General features: G+C 36.1%; 2 protein-coding genes and 1 long non-coding RNA gene across 11 annotated transcripts; 1 reads left to right on the top strand and 2 right to left on the bottom strand.

Moving 5' to 3' along the window:
• Positions 1 to 92: 92 nt before the first annotated feature.
• On the bottom strand, positions 93 to 7,563 carry LOC101222350 (indole-3-acetaldehyde oxidase). Of its 2 annotated transcripts, XM_004149612.3 has the most exons (9): positions 5,507 to 7,562; positions 5,105 to 5,364; positions 4,798 to 5,007; positions 4,334 to 4,552; positions 2,093 to 3,052; positions 1,739 to 1,834; positions 1,509 to 1,607; positions 1,158 to 1,347; positions 93 to 734 (listed from the first exon to the last, which is right to left on the bottom strand). In XM_004149612.3, the coding sequence occupies exons 1-9, from the start codon at positions 7,335 to 7,337 to the stop codon at positions 505 to 507; spliced, it is 4,095 nt and encodes a 1,364-aa protein (XP_004149660.1). In that variant the 5' UTR covers positions 7,338 to 7,562; the 3' UTR covers positions 93 to 504. The 2 variants fall into 2 exon arrangements, with proteins under 2 accessions (XP_004149660.1, XP_031740460.1); XM_031884600.1 differs by lacking the exon at positions 1,739 to 1,834 and having other exon boundaries at positions 5,507 to 7,563.
• An 828-nt stretch (positions 7,564 to 8,391) lies between these two features.
• LOC116403275 lies at positions 8,392 to 10,423 on the top strand. Its single transcript, XR_004215951.1, has 2 exons — positions 8,392 to 8,825; positions 8,931 to 10,423. It is a non-coding gene; the product is annotated as an uncharacterized LOC116403275 (long non-coding RNA).
• LOC101219033 (indole-3-acetaldehyde oxidase) lies at positions 9,075 to 19,813 on the bottom strand. Of its 8 annotated transcripts, none has more exons than XR_969253.2 (13): positions 19,514 to 19,813; positions 16,744 to 18,441; positions 16,068 to 16,327; positions 15,764 to 15,973; positions 15,290 to 15,508; positions 13,131 to 14,093; positions 12,403 to 12,498; positions 12,182 to 12,280; positions 11,823 to 12,012; positions 11,161 to 11,417; positions 11,027 to 11,068; positions 9,906 to 9,948; positions 9,075 to 9,370 (listed from the first exon to the last, which is right to left on the bottom strand). XR_969253.2 is itself a non-coding variant. In XM_011655225.2 (10 exons), exons 1-10 carry the CDS (start codon positions 19,317 to 19,319, stop codon positions 11,188 to 11,190), a joined length of 4,251 nt encoding a protein of 1,416 aa, XP_011653527.2. In that variant the 5' UTR covers positions 19,320 to 19,370; the 3' UTR covers positions 11,161 to 11,187. The 8 variants fall into 8 exon arrangements, 1 of the variants encoding a protein (XP_011653527.2); XR_004215947.1 differs by lacking the exon at positions 19,514 to 19,813 and adding an exon at positions 19,034 to 19,369 and having other exon boundaries at positions 9,075 to 9,611; XR_004215949.1 differs by lacking the exon at positions 19,514 to 19,813 and adding an exon at positions 19,034 to 19,369 and having other exon boundaries at positions 9,075 to 9,611; positions 11,027 to 11,065.
• Positions 19,814 to 21,219: the final 1,406 nt, after the last annotated feature.

Below are 21,219 nucleotides of genomic sequence, written 5' to 3'. Positions count from 1 at the left end.
TTTCTTTGGCAAACAATGAATGGAAGTATTTTTTTTTTTCCATACTGCACAGTACTTGATATTTTATAACAAGTAACGGTGTACACATGGAATATCCAACAATATCAATTTATACACATTCATTAAATTAAAGAGTTTGACATTGCTACCAAAGATTTGAAATCAATGAGATGTTAAGCACATCGTCCTAAAAAAATCATTATCTACTATCTAATCACCTATGACAGTAAAGTTTATTGATTTACAGAATGCCGGTATTTGGTTGATATCTTGTAAAATCTAAATCTTGATATCAACATCAACACTATAAAATATATATATATATTGGTAGTGTTATATACAAAACTGCTCTATTTCCCCAATAACCTATGATATTTGAAGATCTTAGTTCTCTGCTGCTGCAAATAAACTTAGAAAATGGGCAAGTACATTGCCTCAACCTATCACAAGCATTGTTATGAGTAAATTGGCACGAACTGTGAGTTTGATAGGCCAAGTATGCGGTTAGCTCACAATGCTTTTCGATTTGTTGATCCATTTCAGGTAACTCTCCACACAGTCCAGCCCACAGAGCTCTTTAACAACAGCCATGGTGGCTGGAACCTGTAGCTGTAATGCGTGATCAGACTCATCTTCATGGCACCATCTACGTTTCTGTTTTCGTGCCTCTTTAATAGCTGCTCGTGTTGCACAATGAACTGATGCAGCTAGAAGCAATGGTGGCTCTCCTGAAGCTGCACAAATGCACTTAATTTCATTAAACCTCACTTCAAATATACCTTTGTACAACAATATTCACAGATCTCTTGATCATTCAACTATATATGCTTTTCAATATTTGGACGTGTTTAGACAGCAGGTTTCACTACAGTTAAATACTATCTTTTTTCCTTTCTTCATTTTGTTTTAAGCTGACATACCAAGAGCCCTACGAAAGAAAAAGTTTACTAATGTCTATTACAAAACAAATGACAGGATTTGAAGAGGAATCAAGAAAAGTGTTCAACCACTGATTGACCCATCAGTTTAAGCTTTTGAGTAATCGGTGATTTAACTTGCTCTGCACGTAGTTTTTATTTTATTTTATTTTTTTTGGATAGGGGGAGGGAATCCTATTTTCTTCCAATGAAATTGAATAACAATAAAGTTTGACCTGCCTTTTGAAGAGAGAATGCACTTTTTATGTTGTCCAGAATTTAAAATTTCGACGTTAAACTGTTTTGGAATGGTGTCAATTGTAGGAATTTTGTAAGTCCATGTGCTATCGGTAATCACTAGTCCATCAGGATTTATCAGGTATTCTTCTGACATGTAAAATCCAATTCCTTGCACAAAGGCTCCTTCAATCTGCACAAAACAATTCCCGATCATTAGGAGTTTCTACTCCTTGGAGATAAGATCAATCTATTCTCATTTAGAAATAAGTACATATGAAACTCAAAACTTCAAGAGAATTAAGAAAAACAAGTAAGATACTCAATTTTGTACTTATAATATAATTAATTAACCTGTCCCAAATCTACAGCAGGATTGAGACTTTGTCCACAATCATAGATAATATCTGAACGCAAAATTGTAGTTTCTCCAGTGAGAAGATCAATTTCCACCTGTCAAGACATTAATTTGGTGAATTGAATTTTGCAGTAAAATAAATTGGCATTGCAGTGTTTGTTTTGAATTTGAAAATGCTGATACAATAGTAAACACAAAGGGAGGTGCTGTAAGTCAGTGAACTTGCCTCACTCACTGCAGCTCCATAATTTAAGTAGCTCTTTGAAACAAAATCAGGGACATACAAAGAATTGACGGACAAATTCACTGATTGCAAGTTTGCCTGCACTTTTTCCAACATGAAATGATGAAGGTGTTATTCACCCAAGGATAAAGTCCTCAGCCCCACGTCCAAAAACATTCTTATGAGTTTTGAATAATAGGAACTAACAATTCGAATTACAGATAAAAATTTGTTTAAAAGCAAGATTTTTTTTTTAATGTGAATAAGACTTTGAGAACTATGCATGTGAATGAATAACACTTGGATCATGTAAGAAATATAAAATGTCGTAATAGATGGTGCAGAGCAAACAACAACCTGACTTATAAGCACATCCCATTTGAGGGAACCATTATTCTGCAGCCTTTTCTTTAGAGGTGTTAGTCTCTCTATCAGTATATTGCAGCAAAGTCTAACTGCCTCACAGCTTGACTCGGAGGTAGTGCTTCCAAATGTACCTCCTCCTTGTATTAAGGCAATGGTATCTGATTGAACTACTCTCACCTTTTCCAAGAGATTATCGGTTCCATCACATTCAATTGAGCTAAGGGCATATGCAACCATCTGTCTCACCTTTGTCCACAGCCCCTGCCCAATTTCAACGCCTCCAACTTCCACAACAACAGAACCATCAGTTAGAATGCTCACTTTCCCGGGAGTTGGCCTCGATCTTACCTCCTGCACAACCGGAATTCGAGAAAGACCTCTTTTTTTCCATATGTTGCAGCTATTAAATTCATCTACCATTTGAACCCTTTGTTTTAAGCATGAAGATGTAGCTAACCTATCCCAAATTGAAGGTAAAGTGTACTCTTCCGGTTCACCTGGATCCTTGAAGAATTTGCTGATGCTCACAAATGTATGCAGGTTTACTTTTCGGATAGTATCCACATCCATGCAAAGTTTAGACGCCACATGTTCGATTACTGCCTCAGCAATAAAGGATCCTTGTGCCTCTCCAGGGGCTCGCATTGCACCTTTGCTTGAATGGTTTGTCTTGCATAATTTTATATCAAAAGATAAAGCTCCCCAATCATACTTCTTAAGTGCATTGACAATGTTGTTTGGCAATATTGGACTTACGTCAGTACTCATCCCTGCATCAATCAATATCTCTAATTGCAATCCTGTAATTTTACCATCAGTTTTGAAACCCACATTATAAGTTATTTTCATCGGATGTCTCCCTCCTGCCATTATCATGTCAGTCTTCCGATTAAGGTAAATCCTAACGGGACGGCGTAACTTGTGAGCTGCAAGTGCACATGCTGTAGCAACCTAGCCAACATAATTGTCCAAAGGAAAGAACTCATATATCAGAGCGTTGTTCATGCTTGAGAAAATAGTGAAACACTAAGAAAAAGAGAAGCGAAAAGCTAGAAAAAAAAACTGTAGGGAAACAATAGAAGTGCTAGACATAAATATATGATGAAGAACATAATGAACTTTAATCATGAAACGCTTCAACTCCGACACACAATCATCTTATTCTAATGGTTGGTACCATAAACCATCTTGTCAATCAGAAACACTGAAAAATATCAGTATAAGGAGAAGTTAAAAAGAAAGGTCCGAGAAAAATGACTGCTTATCAATTATAAATAAAATGCAGTAAAAATGATGAGTTAATTGAACACATCGTCTAACTTATCTCAAATAATCTATTTTGTGTATAACGATTATTCATAGCAATAAAGCCACCAACAAGAGTGGTGGTTTCGAGTAAAATAGCAGGAGAAACTCTAGGTATGATTATGATGTGGAAAAATCTTCCAAACCAAATATAGCAAAGTTCATCATCTATCATTGATTGCAGCACTAAAAGATTTGAAAATTAATATGAATATGCCTTGAGCTCCAACATCAGAGATTATAAGATATTTGAATGACTACACTTCGGCTGATCACGTTTTATTTATGCACATACATTGATAGGCCCTTCAGTCATCAGCAATCTAATATAGAACTTTTGATACACTTGGACAACCAGTGGTAAATTGTTGAACAATCAAATGGTTCAAGTTGGTGAGTCTATGTACCATCATCCCACCTACTTAGATTATAATAGAACTGAAAACTTAACGAAATTCTCACCGGAGTTCACTGTTTTGGCACTGGCATCCAAAAGTCTTTGGAGTAATTTCATATGTTTCCTTTGTTCCTAATGAGAAAACTGTTAGATACCTAGATTAGTATAGGGAAGGGGTATAATGGTAATTAGTTTTGTTAGCAGTTAGATGGTTATAAATAGGAAGTTGGAGAAGGAAGAAAGGCAGGAAGATTTTGGTTAAGATAATGGACTGCAACATTCTCTGAAAGAAAGGAAGGGCAGAGGGTTAAGGTTTCTTTTAAGTGTTCTTGAGTTTCCTTTTACTTGTTTGTTCTTTAATATTGTAATTTTTGTTCAAGTATTCAATAAACATAGACACTATATTAACAGATATCAATAAACATAGACTCTATATTGGTGTTCTAACAAATTGGAAGTTCAAAGAAATGCATTGGGAAGAACCGTTTTTCAAAAGCATATTCCACAAAGAGGTGGCAGCAGATACTCACAACCATAGATCTTGTGCCTTTTCCCCCAAAGCCTCCTCCAACCCTTCTGGTAATTACACGGACATTATATTGAGGAACGCCAAGACATTTTGCAATTACAGAATGAACATTAGATGGCCATTGATTTGAACTGTACACCACCATGCAGTTATCTTCATCTGGAATGGCAAGTGCACAATGTGTTTCCATATAAAAATGATATTGTGATCCAAGTCTGATCTGAATGTAAAAGTTTATGAAAATAATTAGTTTTTTTTTATAAAAAAATTATATATATATGAAATAACTAATAAAATTGGTAGCATAACAGTTGGAAGCAATTTTTTGGTGCGACAAGCTGTTAAATGGGCTATGGTCTAATCCATAACCATTAGACTTAAAAGTGGTACAATTCAGTAAATCAATGAAATTTCTCTTTCCTTCTCCGGGTAGGCATACCGTCATTAAGTCATTGTAGAAGGTACCTGAGCAGCGTTAATATGGTGGTCTGCTTCAGCCATTCCTTTTGATATATCACCAGCCTGTTCTGGAATCAAATATGAAGGGACCTCAAAGAAGCATGACCTCTTGACAGATTCTTCTACAGAAAGAATAGGTGCTTCCAAATTATCTGTGTCATAATCCACTATTGTAAGGTGTGCAGCCAAATCTGCATGTTTCTGTGTATCTGCAACCTAAAAAATATGTGAAAAGGTATTATGCACCTCAGCAAGTAAAGATCCATTATTTGAACAAAGTTACAATAAATGAATCATGAGATATTCTAATTACCACAAAGGCAAGTGGCTGACCAGCACATTCGGTCAACTTATCTGCAAATAGAAATTCATCACCAAACATGGTTCTCGCTCCAATGTTATATCCACCAACAGGAATATCTCCAGTGGAAATAACAGCAATAACTCCCTCTGGTTGTGAGTTGGGAGGAAAAGTAAACCCCTTTACCTGTGCCAAAGGCTTTGTGCTATATATGAAGGCTCCATATAGGCAATTTGTTGGAGAAGGAATATCATCCACATAGATAGCTTCCCCTAAAATATTTATTTGCATATGTACATTGGTTTCCTTAGTACTTCAGAACACAAAATCACAAGGTAATTGACCAAGACAAATTCATTTCACCTTTATAACTTTCCAAAGTACGATTTCATATAATTAAAAGATATAATGTACCTGAAGCTTGAATAGAAGCTCCAGATTTTATAATGGTATCTCCAACTGGGTGATATTCTAAACTTAATTCCATTGTCTGCTTCCCAGATAATAAAAGGTCTGCACTTTTATTATAACCAAGAAGGTTTTGGTTTGAAATAAATCTGTCAGGTAGGGTTGATGAGGCATTCCTGCATCCATTGAGGTAATCACTCTTTATTGCAACATTTCCATCAATCAAGGAGCTTAAGAACTCAAAAAGAAAGCCAACTGCCAAGCTTGTTCTATAAGCGGGAGAGGAAGTGTTCTTTTCAGGAATTATAGTGGCTCCAACCAATGAAACAGCTTCATATATGACACTATAATCGATAACTTTTCCAGCAAGAAATTCTTCAATCTTTCTGGCTCTAATTGCATGTTTGGTTCCATAAGCTCCAAATGCCAGATGACAACTATTTAATTTAATACCATTGAAATTTTTACACGGGGAGATTGCAGCTAAGAAAGCAGCATTTAGATATGGCAATGCATTTCCAAGGGGGCGAGGTGAAGCTCTATAAGTATCAAACATTACAGAAGTATCATTTGGAAAAGTATCTCTAATTGAATCCCAATTTGGGATCTTAACACTTAAAAGTACACATTTAGGACCCAATGGAGGTCTTTTAAGAAACTCATCCAACATAATCACTTCTTCGCTAGAACCAGTCGAAATACTTATCATGGATCCTACAGCAAGAAGTATTGTGGAAACATCTGAAGGAAACCGTTTTCTTTGCGCCATCATTAAATTTCCTCCAATGCTTGCAGTATTTCGTACAAACTCAGAAGCAATTTTCTCCATGTGAACCGCTATTTTACAGAAAACCATCTCACCGATTGAAGAAGGCTCGTGATTACTACTTTTCAAAGCCTCAATGGCTTTTGAAATTGTTACCGTTGCACCAATCTCTACTCCTGTTGAATCCATCTTGATAACTGAGAGCTCAGGGATATGTTTAAGATTAATGTATGTATCAACATGTTCAAAATCTTTATAATATCCGACTTCTGTGTTGCCAACAACTATCTTCGTTTTGCTGATATTATTACTAGTTTCATCACATTCAAGTAGTTTGTTCAGATCCTTGAGACTTGTCGGGTTCAGCCAGGAACATGCTTTAGAGTCCACAAAAGGGACAGACCTTGTTTCATTTCTTAAGAATTTGGGAAACAAGCAAGGGCCACCATTTGGATCATAAACTGGCAATTTACTCGATTTTTCCTTGCCATATCCTTTTTTCCAGAATGAGTTTAACCCCAAATCCTCCATGTCAACATCAGAAGCAAAACTCTTACAGGCATCAGCAATTGGCCTATAACCTGTACAACGACAGAGGTTTCCAGAAACAGCCTTTTCAGCTTCAGAAACAGTAAGTTTTGAGAATCCCGGCGGGGGTTCGGGTCGATTGGTGTTTTGAGCATTTACAAGAGCAGAAAAAAGTGAAACACACATTCCAGGAGTACAAAATCCACACTGAGAAGCATGAAAGCCAGCAAACCTTTGATGAATGGAGTGAAAACCATCCTTGCAATTTCCAATACCTTCACTGGTTGTAACTGAACAACCATGAATACTACAAAGCAAGGTTAGACATGAACTTATTGTAAAATCTTGAACCTTGTCTAAAACAGGATCATACTTGGACAATAGAACAACACAAGCACCACAACCGCCTTCACCACAGCCAAGCTTGACACTCTTGAAAGGAGTATGGTGGCGCAGGAAGTGAAGCAAAGTAGTGGAAGGGTCAACGGTGGAGAGCTCAAATCTTTGTTGATTAACTGCAAAAACCAGGGGATGATTCTCCATTGTGGGTGGAGAGAAGAGAATTGGTAATGAAGAGGAAATTGTTATCTTTGTTTCAATGATGGAAACCAATTTGTCTGACTTACGTCCAAACGGATAACACTAAAAACCATTTAAGTTATTGAATGTATCATAGAAGCTGAGGCTCACCATACATCAACCATAAAGTGGATCTTCATCTACATTTTTTAATCCGTTAAATCAGGTTAGGAAAAGTCCCAGTAACCACCAAAACTAACGGGACACCAAAAATAGTACTCTCAAACTAGAAGTCAGATATCCATTTCACATATTCAATGCGTTTAGAGGCTGATTGAATCAATCATTTGACAGCATCCCTGACGTCATTGCAACCGTCATAACATTAATATATATATATATATATATGTAATGTAAGGTTTTTATTTATTTGTTTTTTCAACGCTCTGCTTGAATCAATCACTACTAAAAATAAATAAAATAAAACTTGGAGGGCTTGAGAAAGAATGGCTTGAAAACCCCATTCTCAAGAAAGAAAAAAGAATCTTTAAACCTCAAACCCACCAAACAAAGATTAATTGCTTTGATTTTGCTTTAGATGCTAATTTATTTTTCTAAATTAATTAAGAGATTAAACCTAAAAATTGTAAGCAAGTATTTAATGACATATTAAATTTAAATGTAAATTTAACAATCAAACTTAAAATATAACTCAAATTGTAAGGATAAAATTACAATATTTTGACATCTAGAAACCAATTTGATATCCAAGTAAACACTCAATTACTAAGAGCCACATTTTAAAACTTCAGGATTTAATAAAAATTCAACCTAAAATATAAAGACGAAAAGTTCCTTTTTTCTAAAGGTAAAGTGTGTTCGATATAAAAGTATATTTGGACTATGAACTTTCTATCAGTAGTTGCGCTAGAAACATAATTGAACTTCCAATCATGTCAATTTCTTTTTCTTTTTCAATTGAAGCTCACTTTAATAATTCAATTAGTTTAATAAACATATAAATCAAATAAATTAAACCAAAAGAAAAGTTGGAGTCGGACATATTAAATATTGACAAAAGTTTTGCCATTGAGATTGAAAACATACCTTCAGTATCATTTTAAATAAATAATCTCAAGCTTAAAATTCCAATAGACGTGCGCACCAAACCAATGTCATATCGGCAGGCATCTCTCTGTTACATATTGCTTGACCCTTTTGCTTGTGTAAGTTTGCAACATCATTAATTCATTTTAAATCGCTTTTAGCTTTTAACAATACCAATACAAACGTGCTTGTTTAACCAGACAGTTCTGATATCGTTGAAATTTGATATAGTAACAAGTTGTTGATTTTACATTCCCTCAATAACCTATGATCTTTAGTAAAATGAGAGAATAAGCAGCTGCACTGCCTCATACACTGATCTCATTGGCATGACCTGCGTTTTGGGGGAGGCCAAGTAAATCTCTATCTCTTCAGCTCCAAGTGTTTCTCATTGATCCATTTCAGGTAACTTTCCACACACTGATCTCATTGGCATGACCTGCGTTTTGGGGGAGGCCAAGTAAATCTCTATCTCTTCAGCTCCAAGTGTTTCTCATTGATCCATTTCAGGTAACTTTCCACACTGTCTAGCCCACATAGCTCTTTCGCGTAACCAGTTTTCTCTATTGTTCCCGAAACCCAAGAAAACCGTGTTAAAAGTGTTTGTTGGCCAGACAAACCCGAACATAAAAATTTAAAACACGAGAAACCATATTGCAAAAGAACCAAGTGATTTATACTAACATTTCTAATCATCACTTAAAAGTGATTAATTCATGTTACAAGCTGAAAAATAAAGGAAGCAAATTTTTAAAAATCATAAAACAAAAATAAACAACAATAGACTAAAGTTTAGAATAAGAAAAAATTGAAAAAGATGAGAAGTTGCCGAAAATAGGAGGTGCAGAGCTTCCCCTTCTTCCTCCAACTTCTCTCCCATGGAAAAATGGCTTCCTCTTCTCCAAAACCAACCTCTTTTACATCTATACGGCTATCTTAAACTCCTCAACCTTTAAAATGAAAATCAGATGAAATAGGTCAGTGGGATTCCATTGGAGTCTTCTTATTGGTCAGCTTAGCAGAAAAACTGAGGTAAAATGGAAAGCTAGCTCAATTAACGATTTATGAAAATTTCTCCTCTGTGCTGATTCCATTTTCTCCTTTGAATTGATTTCAAATGCTCATATTTTACTCCAACAAAAGCTTTTGCTAATTAAATGCTCTATCAATGCCGTGTTGCAGAAAACGTGCCTACATCAGAACTTTAATTACCAAAATGCTCAAACGAGAACTACGAGCATTTTACTGATGTTGCTTGATAAAACAGATAATTTGTGACAAGAAATAATCATTCGTGAATCACTCACAATTATTAAATCTAGCACTTCACTCTTATTTTAAGAGTTTTCCTTTTAAAAGGATACACGTCTCTTTGTTAATAAAGATATAAATAATGAGACAAAAGCTTTGTTAATAAAGATATAAATAATGAGACAAAAGCTCATCCATCATCATCAAAAGTATAAAATGGATCCAGAGACGCACCTCATTGTGCCATCATCATATCCACCGCCTACCAGAAGCATAACTAAGCCATCAAAGGCAAATACAAAAGGTGAGATAGTAGTTATCAATACTCAAATGATGCTTTATTTTAAGAGTTATAAGTACTCAAATGAAGCTTTTTTTGGTTGAAAGACATCACAATATGTTCCAGGTACTTTTTGTTTTTTTCCTCTAAGAGCAGCCTAGGGGCCAAGTGCAGAGAGAACCCCTCCATTAATGAGTCAAAGCTCTATCTAAAAAGTCCCTTGGTGAAACATCAACAACCTTTTGGCTCAAGAGGATGTAAGGAATGCAAATGCTACCATTGTCCAGTCTTTTCTTTAATGAAGTGTCGATCAATCTCCACATGTCTAATTCGTCTAATTCTATCATGTTGAACTGGATTGTTGGTGATTCTGATAGCTGCCTTATTACCACAAAATAATTTCATTGCCACCTTAATTAAATTTTATTTATATTAATATCTCCATCCATTCACTTTTGAGTGGCAATAACTACTGTTGATGCTTCACATCAGACTAGTAAAGAAACGCTATTCTAACCTTAAAACACTTCCAAGTAAATATTTTCTTGTTATTAAAAAACATAATAATAAAATTAAAATAAACAAACCAAATTCCACTCTCAAAAAATTTTAAAATAGGACATACCAAGCATCCTAAAAAAGAACTCCAATAAAGAAAAATGAGACCTAGTGAATTATTGCAAAAGGAACCCATTGCTGATGCCTAAAATAACAATAACTCCACAAGAACCAAACATCAAAAGATTCCCTCTCAAAGCACACACCCAACTTTTCATTTAAAATAAAATAAAACTCTTTTCCTCATAAGGGCAGAGTGAGGAATAACTCCTAATCATATCACTAAAACCCATAAGCTATGTGTCGAACTAACTAAAAGCCAAACACTCTCTTGATCCATACTGGCTTATACAAAAACCTTTATAACACTGGCACAACACTCTTCTGACTGCCAGAAAAGAGAATAAAAAGAAAACAAAACACTTGATAGCCCTTACTTGAAAAGGCAATAACATAATGAAAGTGACAGGCATATTTCATATTGTTAAAACATGGTATGGTAATTGGTTGATTTTACCTTCCCCAATGATCCGTGATCTCTGTTCTACTCATTTTTCTACTGCATATAATAAATTGAGAAAATGAGCAAGTGCATCACCTCAAAGACTGATTATTCTCACATCACGAGCATTATTTGTAAATTGTCATAACCTGTGTTTGCAGAGGCCAAATATCACGTCAGATCCTATTGCTTCTTGATTCCTTGATCCATGTCAGGTAACTTTCCACACAGTCCAGCCCACATGACTCTTTAACAACAGGCATGGTAGCAGGGACCTCTAATAGTAACGAGTAATCAAACTCAAGTTGATGGCGCCATGTACATAACTGTTTCCGTGCTTCTTTAATGGCCGCTCTTGTTGCACAGTGAACGGATGCAGCTAGAACTAATGGTGGTTCTCCTGAAGCTGCAAAAATGCATTTTATTTCATTAAATCCCACCTCAAATAACCCTCGTACAACACCAAAATTCACAGACCTCTCACTCTAACTGCATCTGCCATCTCTTGCATTCTAAGCTCATTCTACTACTTATGCTTCGCTTTCTTACCATTTAAACGTGTGCAGATAATGTTAGTATCTCTTTCGTTTCTAATTTCATTCAACTATTTATGTCTCACTTTCTTACCATTCAGACGAGTATAGATAATTGCTTTCACTGGGTTAGACGCTGTCTTTCATTAAGAATTTAGAATTTCTATGTTAAGCCAACATCAGAAGGATAGATAATTACAATACCGCATGAGCTGTTGATTTTCAATGAAGCAAATGGTAATTAAGATCTTGAATGAAAATAATACAGTTTAACCTACCTTTTGACGAGAGAACGCGTTTTTTATGATTTCCGGAGTTCAAAATTTCAACGTTGAACTGTTTTGGTATGGTATCAATAGTAGGAATTTTGTAAGTCCATGTGCTGTCATTAATCACTAGTCCATCAGGATCTGTAAGGTATTCTTCTGACATAAAAAATCCAATTCCTTGAACAAAAGCTCCTTCAACCTACAAAAAACAATTCCCAATGAGGAAGAGATTTTTCTGTTTGGAGATTTCATCAATATATTCTCATAGAACCGTAGCTATATAAGACTCGAAAAGTACAGAAAATGATAACTTCAGAAAATTGGAAAACGAACTCAAAATTTTAGAAGATTGAAAATTTAATAATTACTTGTCCCAAATCCACAGCAGGGTTGAGACTCTGTCCACAATCATAAATAATATCTGCACGCAAAATTGTAGTTTCTCCTGTGAGAAGATCAACCTCCACCTGTCATAGCATGAGTTTTGTGAATTTCATTGTGCAGTCAGATGCATGAACAATGAAGTGGTCAAATTTGAGAGCGTTGATACAACATAAAATACAAAGGGAGGCGTTAGCTGTAAACTTACCTCACTCACGGCAGCTCCATAATTTAAGTATCTCATTGCAACAAAGTCAGGAATAAACATAGAATTAACTGATAAATTCACTGCTTGCAAGTTTGCCTGCACTTTTTCCATCACAAAATGACTGGTGTTATAAACCCAAATGTATGTCCTTAGTCATAAGCCAAAAATAATTCTTATAAAGAGATAAGAAAACTACTCATCGAAGGTACTAACCAAGCAGAATTACGAATCAACCACCAAAATAAAAGAATAAGCCATGTGGCTACCATTGAATTTTATAAATAAATAGAAAACCCAAAACAGAAGTCCTTGATCATAAGTCTGACTGAAAAACAGGTTTCACAAAAGTATTACATGAAGGTTGAAAATTGTGATGGGGAATAGTCCCATTAAGCATTAGAAAAAATGTGAAGAACCGTTCATGAACTAAAACAAAATAGACAGTTTTTTAGCATATTACGATAATATCCGTGGACAATATTATTAAAAAAAGTTCAAAATGCATAATAGATCCTACTGCATAATATTAGAACCAAATTATCGCAAGGTACTTCTATAGAAACTAAGCTTAAAGTGCTTAAAAATTAAATTTTCAGAATCATGTATATGCATCAATAACACCTTGATGAACCTGCAACACTGCAAAAATTAATATCACTCCAAACTAAAGACAAATACTAAATATACCAAGAAAAACATAGTTCCTTAGTACCAAAATGTTTTACAACCTGACATATGAGCTCAACCCATTTGACCGAACCCATTTTCTCCTCCAGCCTTTTCTTTAGAGATGTTAGTCTCTCTACCAGTATGTTGCAGCAAAGTCTAACTGCTTCACAGCTTGATTCAGAGGTAGTACTCCCAGCTGTACAGCCTCCTTGTATTAAATTGATGGTATCAGCTTGAACCACTCTCACCTTCTCCAACAGGTCACTGGTTCCATCACATTCAATTGAGCTAAGGGCATACGCAGCCATCTGCCTTACCTTTGTCCATAGCCCCTGGCCAAGTTCAATACCTCCAACTTCCACAACAACAGAAGCATCAGTTAGGATGCTCACTTTACCAGGGGTTGGTCTCAAAATAACCTCATGTGTGACAGGAATTCGAGAAAGGCCTCTCTTTTTCCATCTATTGTCACTATTAAATTTATCTACCATTTCAGTCCTTTGTTTTAAGTTTGAAGATGTGGCTAACCTATCCCAAATTGAAGGTAATGTGTACTCTTGAGGTTCACCTGCATCCTTGAAGAATATTTTGAGGCTGTCAAAAGTATGCATGTTTACTTTTCGGATAGTATCCACATCCTTGCAAAGAGTAGATGCTACATGTTCAATTACTGCCTCCGCAATAAAGGATCCTTGTACCTCTCCAGGGGCTCGCATTGAAGATTTGCTTGTGTGGTTTGTTTTGCATACTTTTATGTCAAAAGATAAAGCACCCCAATTATACTTCCTAAGTGTATTGACAATGTTGTGTGGCATAGCTGGACTTATATCACAACTCATCCCTGCATCAACCAATATATCTAATTCCAATGCTGTAATTTTACCATTAGATTTAAACCCCACATTGTAATTAACTTTCATTGGATGTCTCCCTCCTGCCATTATCATGTCAGTCTTCCGGTTAAGATAGATCCTGACCGGACGGCGTAACTTGTGAGCTGCAAGTGCACATGCCGTAGCAACCTAAAAAAACATAATCGTTAGAAGGTTTTAACTCATTCATTGAAGTTTACTATTCATCATTGGAGAAAGAATAAGGAAAACCTTAATAACGAGTTTCCTAGAAGAAGAAGAATACAAGGCAGGCCAAATTCAAACAATAGAAATGTTGAGCATGCATGAAGATGAAGAATGGAATGATCTTAAATCATGAAATGCTTTAACTTAGATACACAATTATCTCAATCTGTAGGTTGATTCCATTAAAACTTCCTTTTTTACAGTACCGCTAAAAATATGTGAGCAAAGAAGTTAAAGAAGGGTCCAAGAGTAAAGTATACATCACAAAGATAAATGGAATACAGCATAAATTATGAGACTGGTATAATTCACTGCATAACCTCAAATCTATCAAAACCTATATAGTTAGCTAAAGATTCCCTTCTGGATCATCTTCTTTTGGTAATTAGAACTTAAAACAAAAAAACTAAATGCTGTCTAATGATCAAATATTGATAAAGATAATAGCGAAAGCTAAAATATGAGCGGTAGTAGAAGTTTGAAATACTCTATCTGTAATGGGGGAAATTTGAGTCATTTAGGCCCAAGAAGATTGTTAGGGTGAACTGCTAGTTTTCTAAATACAAGATATTCATTGCATTCACTATGGATGCATTTGCCCCAATTGGAAAATATCCAATTTGGTAATTAGGGATCTACCCCAAGTCCCAACATGACTTGTTAAGATATTTGGATACACTAAAACACCACTCAGAACCCAAATGAACATGCATCCTTGTGCTCCGAAGACTAAAAAAACTTTTAACATGCTTTGGTGCCACTTGAAGAATCAAACAGCTTCACACAATGCTTTAGTTGCAACTATGTCATCTTAGTATCTTACTTGCATTCAATGAATTGTCATCCTACCCCTACCTATACACAGAAGTACAGAACCGTAACCATCATAAATTTTTCAAAAAAAAACATGTTGTTTTGGCATTGGCATCCAAAAATTGTAGGAGTAATCAAAATTACATATGTACTAAAAATTTCCTTGCCTCCTATTGAAATTGAAAAAACATCATCACTAGTAAATCCAAAAAAAAAAAAAAAATACAGACACAAACAATGGTGAGAAATCTTGGGTTATAAAAATTCAAAAAGGTACATTAAACAATTGGTTGGGAAAATAGTTAGAGTTGACAGTAAATACTCACAACCATAGATTTTGTGGCCTTTCCACCAAAGCCTCCTCCAACCCTCCTAGTAATTACACGGATATTATTTTCAGGAACACCAAGGCATTTTGCAATAACAGAATGCGCGTTAGCTGGCCATTGGCTTGAACTGTAGACTACCATGCAGTTATCTTCATCTGGAATGGCAAGTGCAGTATGTGTCTCCATATAGAAATAATATTGTGACCCAAGTTTGATCTGAATGTAAAAGTTCATGAAAATATAAGAAGAAACAAGTTCAAAATTCGGATAGATAATAAATAATAACAACAAAATATTAGAAGAAATGACTTCAAAATTTGAACATTTGTAAAAAAGTATTGTTAGAAACTAACTTGTATGGGAAATTGTTAAATGGGTGATAGTCAAAATCAAGCAAATTCCCCTATTTTTCCTTATGGTTGAAATATCATCATTAAATATTAAGGCCGACCATCTTGTAGTAAAGGGTACCTGAGCAGCCTTAATATGTTGATCTGCTTCAGCCATTCCTTTTGACAAATCTCCAATCTGTTCTGGACACAGAAATGAAGGGACCTCAAAGAAACTTGACCTTTCAAGAGCATTTTCTACTGAAAGAATAGGTGCTTCCAAATTATCTGTGTCATAATCCACCACTGCAAGGTCTGCAGCCATATCTGCATGTTTCTGCGTATTTGCTACCTAATAACAAACGTAAGAGAAAATAAGCACCTCAACAAGGAAGGATTCCTGATACCAAAGTTGCTATAAATGAATCGCGAGTCAATAGGATCACCACAAAAGCAATTGGTTGACCAACGCACTCGGTCAACTTATCTGCAAATAGAAGTTCATCGCCAAATATAGTTCTAGTACCGACATTATGTCCACCCACAGGAATATCTTTTGTGGAAATAACAGCTATAACTCCCTCTGGTTGAGGTTCATGAGAAAGATTCAGTCCCTTCACCCATGCCAAAGGCCTTCTGCTATATATGAATGCTCCATGTAGGCAATTTGTTGGTGAAGGAATATCATCCACAAAGATTGCCTCACCTAAAATATTCGTTTGCAAATGTTCATTAGTTTTCTGATCTAAGAATAAGAAATCATGACAAACAAATAGCATAATTCTGAAGTGCACGGAAGTATTGGAAGTATAACAGTACACACATCTTCATATATATACAAACAGAGGAGAAAATTGGTAAACTTGACTAGAGTTTGAAGACCCGCGCGCAACAATATCAACCCAGACAAGACTGCCATGCAGACTACGTTTGCTAAAGAAGACCTTGTGAAGTTTGAAACTTGTATAATTAACCTCTTTTAGTTAATTCAAGAGGAAGACTGGGCTAGATGACTCATCAGGATTATTAAGATAAATTCATTTCATCTTTATAATAATAAAATATACAAAATAATAAATAAAAAAAAGTTTGTGTTTATATATTATTAAAAGTATGAAGCACCTGAAGCTTGGATAGCAGCTCCAGATTTTATAATCGTATCTCCAACTGGATGATATTCTGAGCTTAATTCAATTGTCTGCTTTCCAGATGATAGTAGAGCCTTAGTTTTGTTATAATCGAATGTGGCATGGTTTGAACTAAATTTGTTGTAAGGTAATGCTGACGAGGTATTCATGCATCCATTTAGGGAATCACTCTTTATTGCAGCACTGCCATCAACCAAAGAGCTTAAGAACTCAAAAAGAAAGCCAACTGCTAAGCTTGTCCTATAAGCTGGAAATGATGTCCCCTTTTCAGGGACTATAGTGGATCGAATCAATGAGACAGCTTCATATATGACATTATAATCGATATTTTTTCCAGCTAGAAAATTTTCAACCTTTCTTGCTCTAATTGCACGCTTAGCCCCATATGCTCCAAAAGCTAGGTGACAGCTATTCACTACGATACCATTGGAATTTTTACACGGAGAGATTGCAGCTAAGAAAGCAGCATTTAGATACGGCATTGCATTTCCAAGAGGCCGAGGCGAAGCTCTAAAAGTATCAAACAATACGGTAGTATCTCTTGGATAAATATCTCTAAGTGAATCCAAATTTGGGATCTTAACACTTAAAAGTACACAGTTAGGACCCAGTGGAGGTCTCTTGAGAAACTCATCTAACATAATCACTTCTTCATTGGAACCCCTCAATATATTTACCATGGAACCTGCAGCAAGAAATATTGTGGCAATATCTGAAGGAAACTGTTTCCTTTGAGACATCATTAAATTTCCCCCAATACTTGCAGTATTTCGTACAAACCCAGAAGCAATTTTCTCCATGTGCACCGCTATTTTATGGAACACCATCTCACCTATGGATGACGGTTCATGGTTATTATTTTTCAGGGCCTCAATAGCTTTTGTAATCGTTACTGTTGCACCAAACTCTATTCCTGTTGAATCTATTCTGATAACTGAAAGCTCAGGAATGTGTCTAAGATTAATATATCTTTCAACTTGTTCAGACTCTTTGTAATATCCCACTTCTGTGTTGCCAACAACGAACTTTGTTTTACTTGTGTTGATAGTCTCGTTACATTCTAGCAATCTGCTCACCTCCTTGATGTTAACTGGACTTAACCAGGTACGCCCCTTAGAGTCCATAAAAGAGATAGGCCTAAGATCCTTTTTCAAAAATTCTGGAAATGATAACAGGCTATTATTTTGACTATAAAGTGGTACTTTACTCGATTTCACTTCCTTGCCACATCCCTTTGGCCAGAATGAGTTCAACCCTAAATCCTCCACATCGACATCAGTAGCAAAACTCTTACAAGCATCAGCAATTGACCTATATCCTGTACAACGACAAAGGTTTCCAGAAATGGCCTTTTCAGCTTCAGAAACAGTCAGCTTTGAGAATCCTGATAAGGGGTCGGGTCTATTGGTCTTTTCAGCATTGACGAGGGCTGAAAAAAGTGAGACGCACATTCCTGGAGTACAAAAGCCGCACTGAGAAGCATGGAAACCAGCAAACCTTTGATGAATTGGGTGGAAACCATCCCTGCTATTTCCAATACCTTCACTGGTTGTAACTGAACACCCTTGTATGCTACAAAGCAACGTGAGGCATGAACTTACTGTAAATTCTTCGACTTTGTCTAACACAGGATCATACTTGGACAATAACACAACACAAGCACCACAACCGCCTACAGTTTCAAAATAACCAAACACGTCAACAGATTTAGATTGAGTAAGTTCCATAGAATAACTCTAGCAGAATGGAATAGTGAACCAACGATTAGTTAGAAATGAAATAGTCATCCAATTCCCTGGTAAAAGAAGGACCTAGCTGCCAGAGCAGAACATCATCTTCATGTTCGAACAGAACCTTTTAACATATGCTTTTCGGTAATCATACTTAACAGTAAAAGTCGTTTGATATATATTTACCAAAAAAAGAATATGAATGACTGAATATCCAAAGCTGAGGTTCACGGAAATAAATTAGCAACTATCAAGGATATATATAGGATCAAGTTGTAGTAGTTAGAAAAGTATGAAAGGCATGAACAAGGCAACCATGTGGGGGAACTGTGAAAGAGGCGACGGCGAGTATAGTAGCCAAAGAAACAGATAGTTGAAGAGCATATTGTGTTGATACGTAATTTGCAGTAGACACGGAAAGAAGCTAAAAGCAATTAACCAATAGAAGAGAGAAAATGAACATTTCCGTGAAAAGGAAGAACCCCAAGTGATGATTTGGAGGAACATGAAGTAATTCGAGAGAAAGAGAGAGACCTTCCCCACAGCTAAGCTTGACACTCTTAAAAGAAGTATGTTGGCGAAGGAATTGGAGCAAAGTAGTGGAAGGGTCTACAGAGAAGAGCTCAAATCTCTGTTGATTAACAGCAAAAAGCAGGGGAGATGCTTTGTCGGGATGCCTCTCCATTGTGTAGTGAATGATGGGGAAGGAAGTGGAGCGGTAGTAGAGAGGAGACTGTATATGTATCTTTGTTCGGGTGATTGAGACCAGAGGAATATGAAATTTGTGTTTCCAATCGATTGATAATATAATACTATGCATTGAAATTCTTGCAATGAGTTTGTTAAAAAGCGTTCCGTGTCCACTCAGTGGATCTTCATTTTCATTACGGAAAAGAAAACTTGGAAAGGTAATAATTACTTTGTTTTTATTTGGGAGTGGCCCAGTAACCAAAACAAAGACATTGGATTAAGTTGAGTTGGAAAATTGAAATGACAGAGTTCAAAGAATCATACTAAACGTGTCCGAGTGTCCTGGCATGTGCACTGTCTGTCACTTTTATCTTCCATGAATGATGAAATTGAGGTTTGGCGTTATTGGCTGACTTTAGGTTTTTCCCTCTGCTGATGCCTTTGATATTTATGGCTTCACTTCACGGCATCAGTAATTCCAGCCTTTGTAGCAACCATAAAAACCTTCCTTTTTTACCTGTTGCTTTTTTTATTCTTTTAAAAAATCATCTGAAGACTCAAATGACGAAACTGAATCTCATGTGGTCCGACTCGACTACCAACGTCAGTCACACAGTCAAATCCACATTATGTAACATGGCCGCAACACCCACAACGAACCTTGAACAGTAACAATCTTCCCCCGTCCTGCAACGAGCACACTCTTATGATCCCAATGCACCCAACCGATACCACTCTTACATTCTGTTGTCACATCCCAAGCAGCAACACAAGACAAGGCTAAACAATTATCAGGTGGGACAGGCCCACACTATCCAACCAACCATCATTGTCATGTCAATTATCCCCTATCATCAAGTAAATGCTGAGAGCTGCCACCTCGAACCATCATCCTACGAAAAACCACCTGATCGTGAGCCTCCCAAACCCGCCAACAGGACCACAGTGAAAACACCTTCCAGACCCATCCAAAATGATCCGACACCAAAATGATAAATATAACAAAATCAATAAAAATATAGTAAAGTATCACCGAATGAAAACATTAATAAGCTATAAAATTCTACTCTATTTATATATTTTTTTTTCAGTTTTGCTATACTATATAATATGTATAGTCTACAATCATGTTGGATTAAACTTGAGTGGGTACTTTTCCAAAAAGGAACTTGAGTGGGTAATGTTAGCTTAGGAACAACGTGAAGAAAACAGAAAGGGAAGAGGAAGAAAGATTCCAAAGCTTGGTGGCGAATTCATTAAGAAAAAGAGAAAACAAACACACACATACCCTGTAAAATGATTCTGTGCACAATATAATTTAAGATTGCAAAAGAAGGTAAAGGTATATACATTATACACCCCAAAGAAGCAAATTAAAGAACCTTCACCTTCCTCCACATCAAGAAATATAATAAAACCATTCCTTTCGATCTCTATAAAACCGAAACCATCATTTCTTTCACACAACATTCATCAAATCAACAAAAAAGAGAAACTAATATAATATGGCATCATCCAACAAACATCACCGAACTTATGAAGATTTCGAACCTCCGGTGGAGCAGTCGGAAGAGGACGGCTGCACCATTCTCGCCCTCTACATTCCTGGTTTGTCCTATCGTGTCCCCCCCTAATTAATATGTCCATTTTGGTTCTTCGAACATGTTGCCAGCCTAAACACTCCTAATTGATATGAAATATAGACTGTAACCAAATTTAACTTAATTTAATTTTGTGGTGTGACTAATTCAAAATTCAACACTACTGTAGGTTTCAATAAGGAGCAAATTAAGGTTCAAGTATCCTCAAAAAGAAAGTTGAGGATTAGTGGGAGCGGGCATTGAAGAACAATAACAAGCACATAATGCAGCGTTTTAACAAAGAGTTCGAAATCCCATCAAACTGCAACACCACTAACATTACTGCCAAATATAAGAGTGGCATTCTTCATGTCCGCCAGCCATTGCAGCAGGACCAGTCCGACTCCAAACAACAACCTCATCACAACCCCATTTTGGAAGATCAAAAAG

This window comes from Cucumis sativus, chromosome 4, assembly GCF_000004075.3.
Source record: "Cucumis sativus cultivar 9930 chromosome 4, Cucumber_9930_V3, whole genome shotgun sequence".
In the NCBI taxonomy this organism is placed as follows: Eukaryota; Viridiplantae; Streptophyta; class Magnoliopsida; order Cucurbitales; family Cucurbitaceae; genus Cucumis; species Cucumis sativus.
This window is presented reverse-complemented; position numbering and strand designations above follow the sequence as displayed.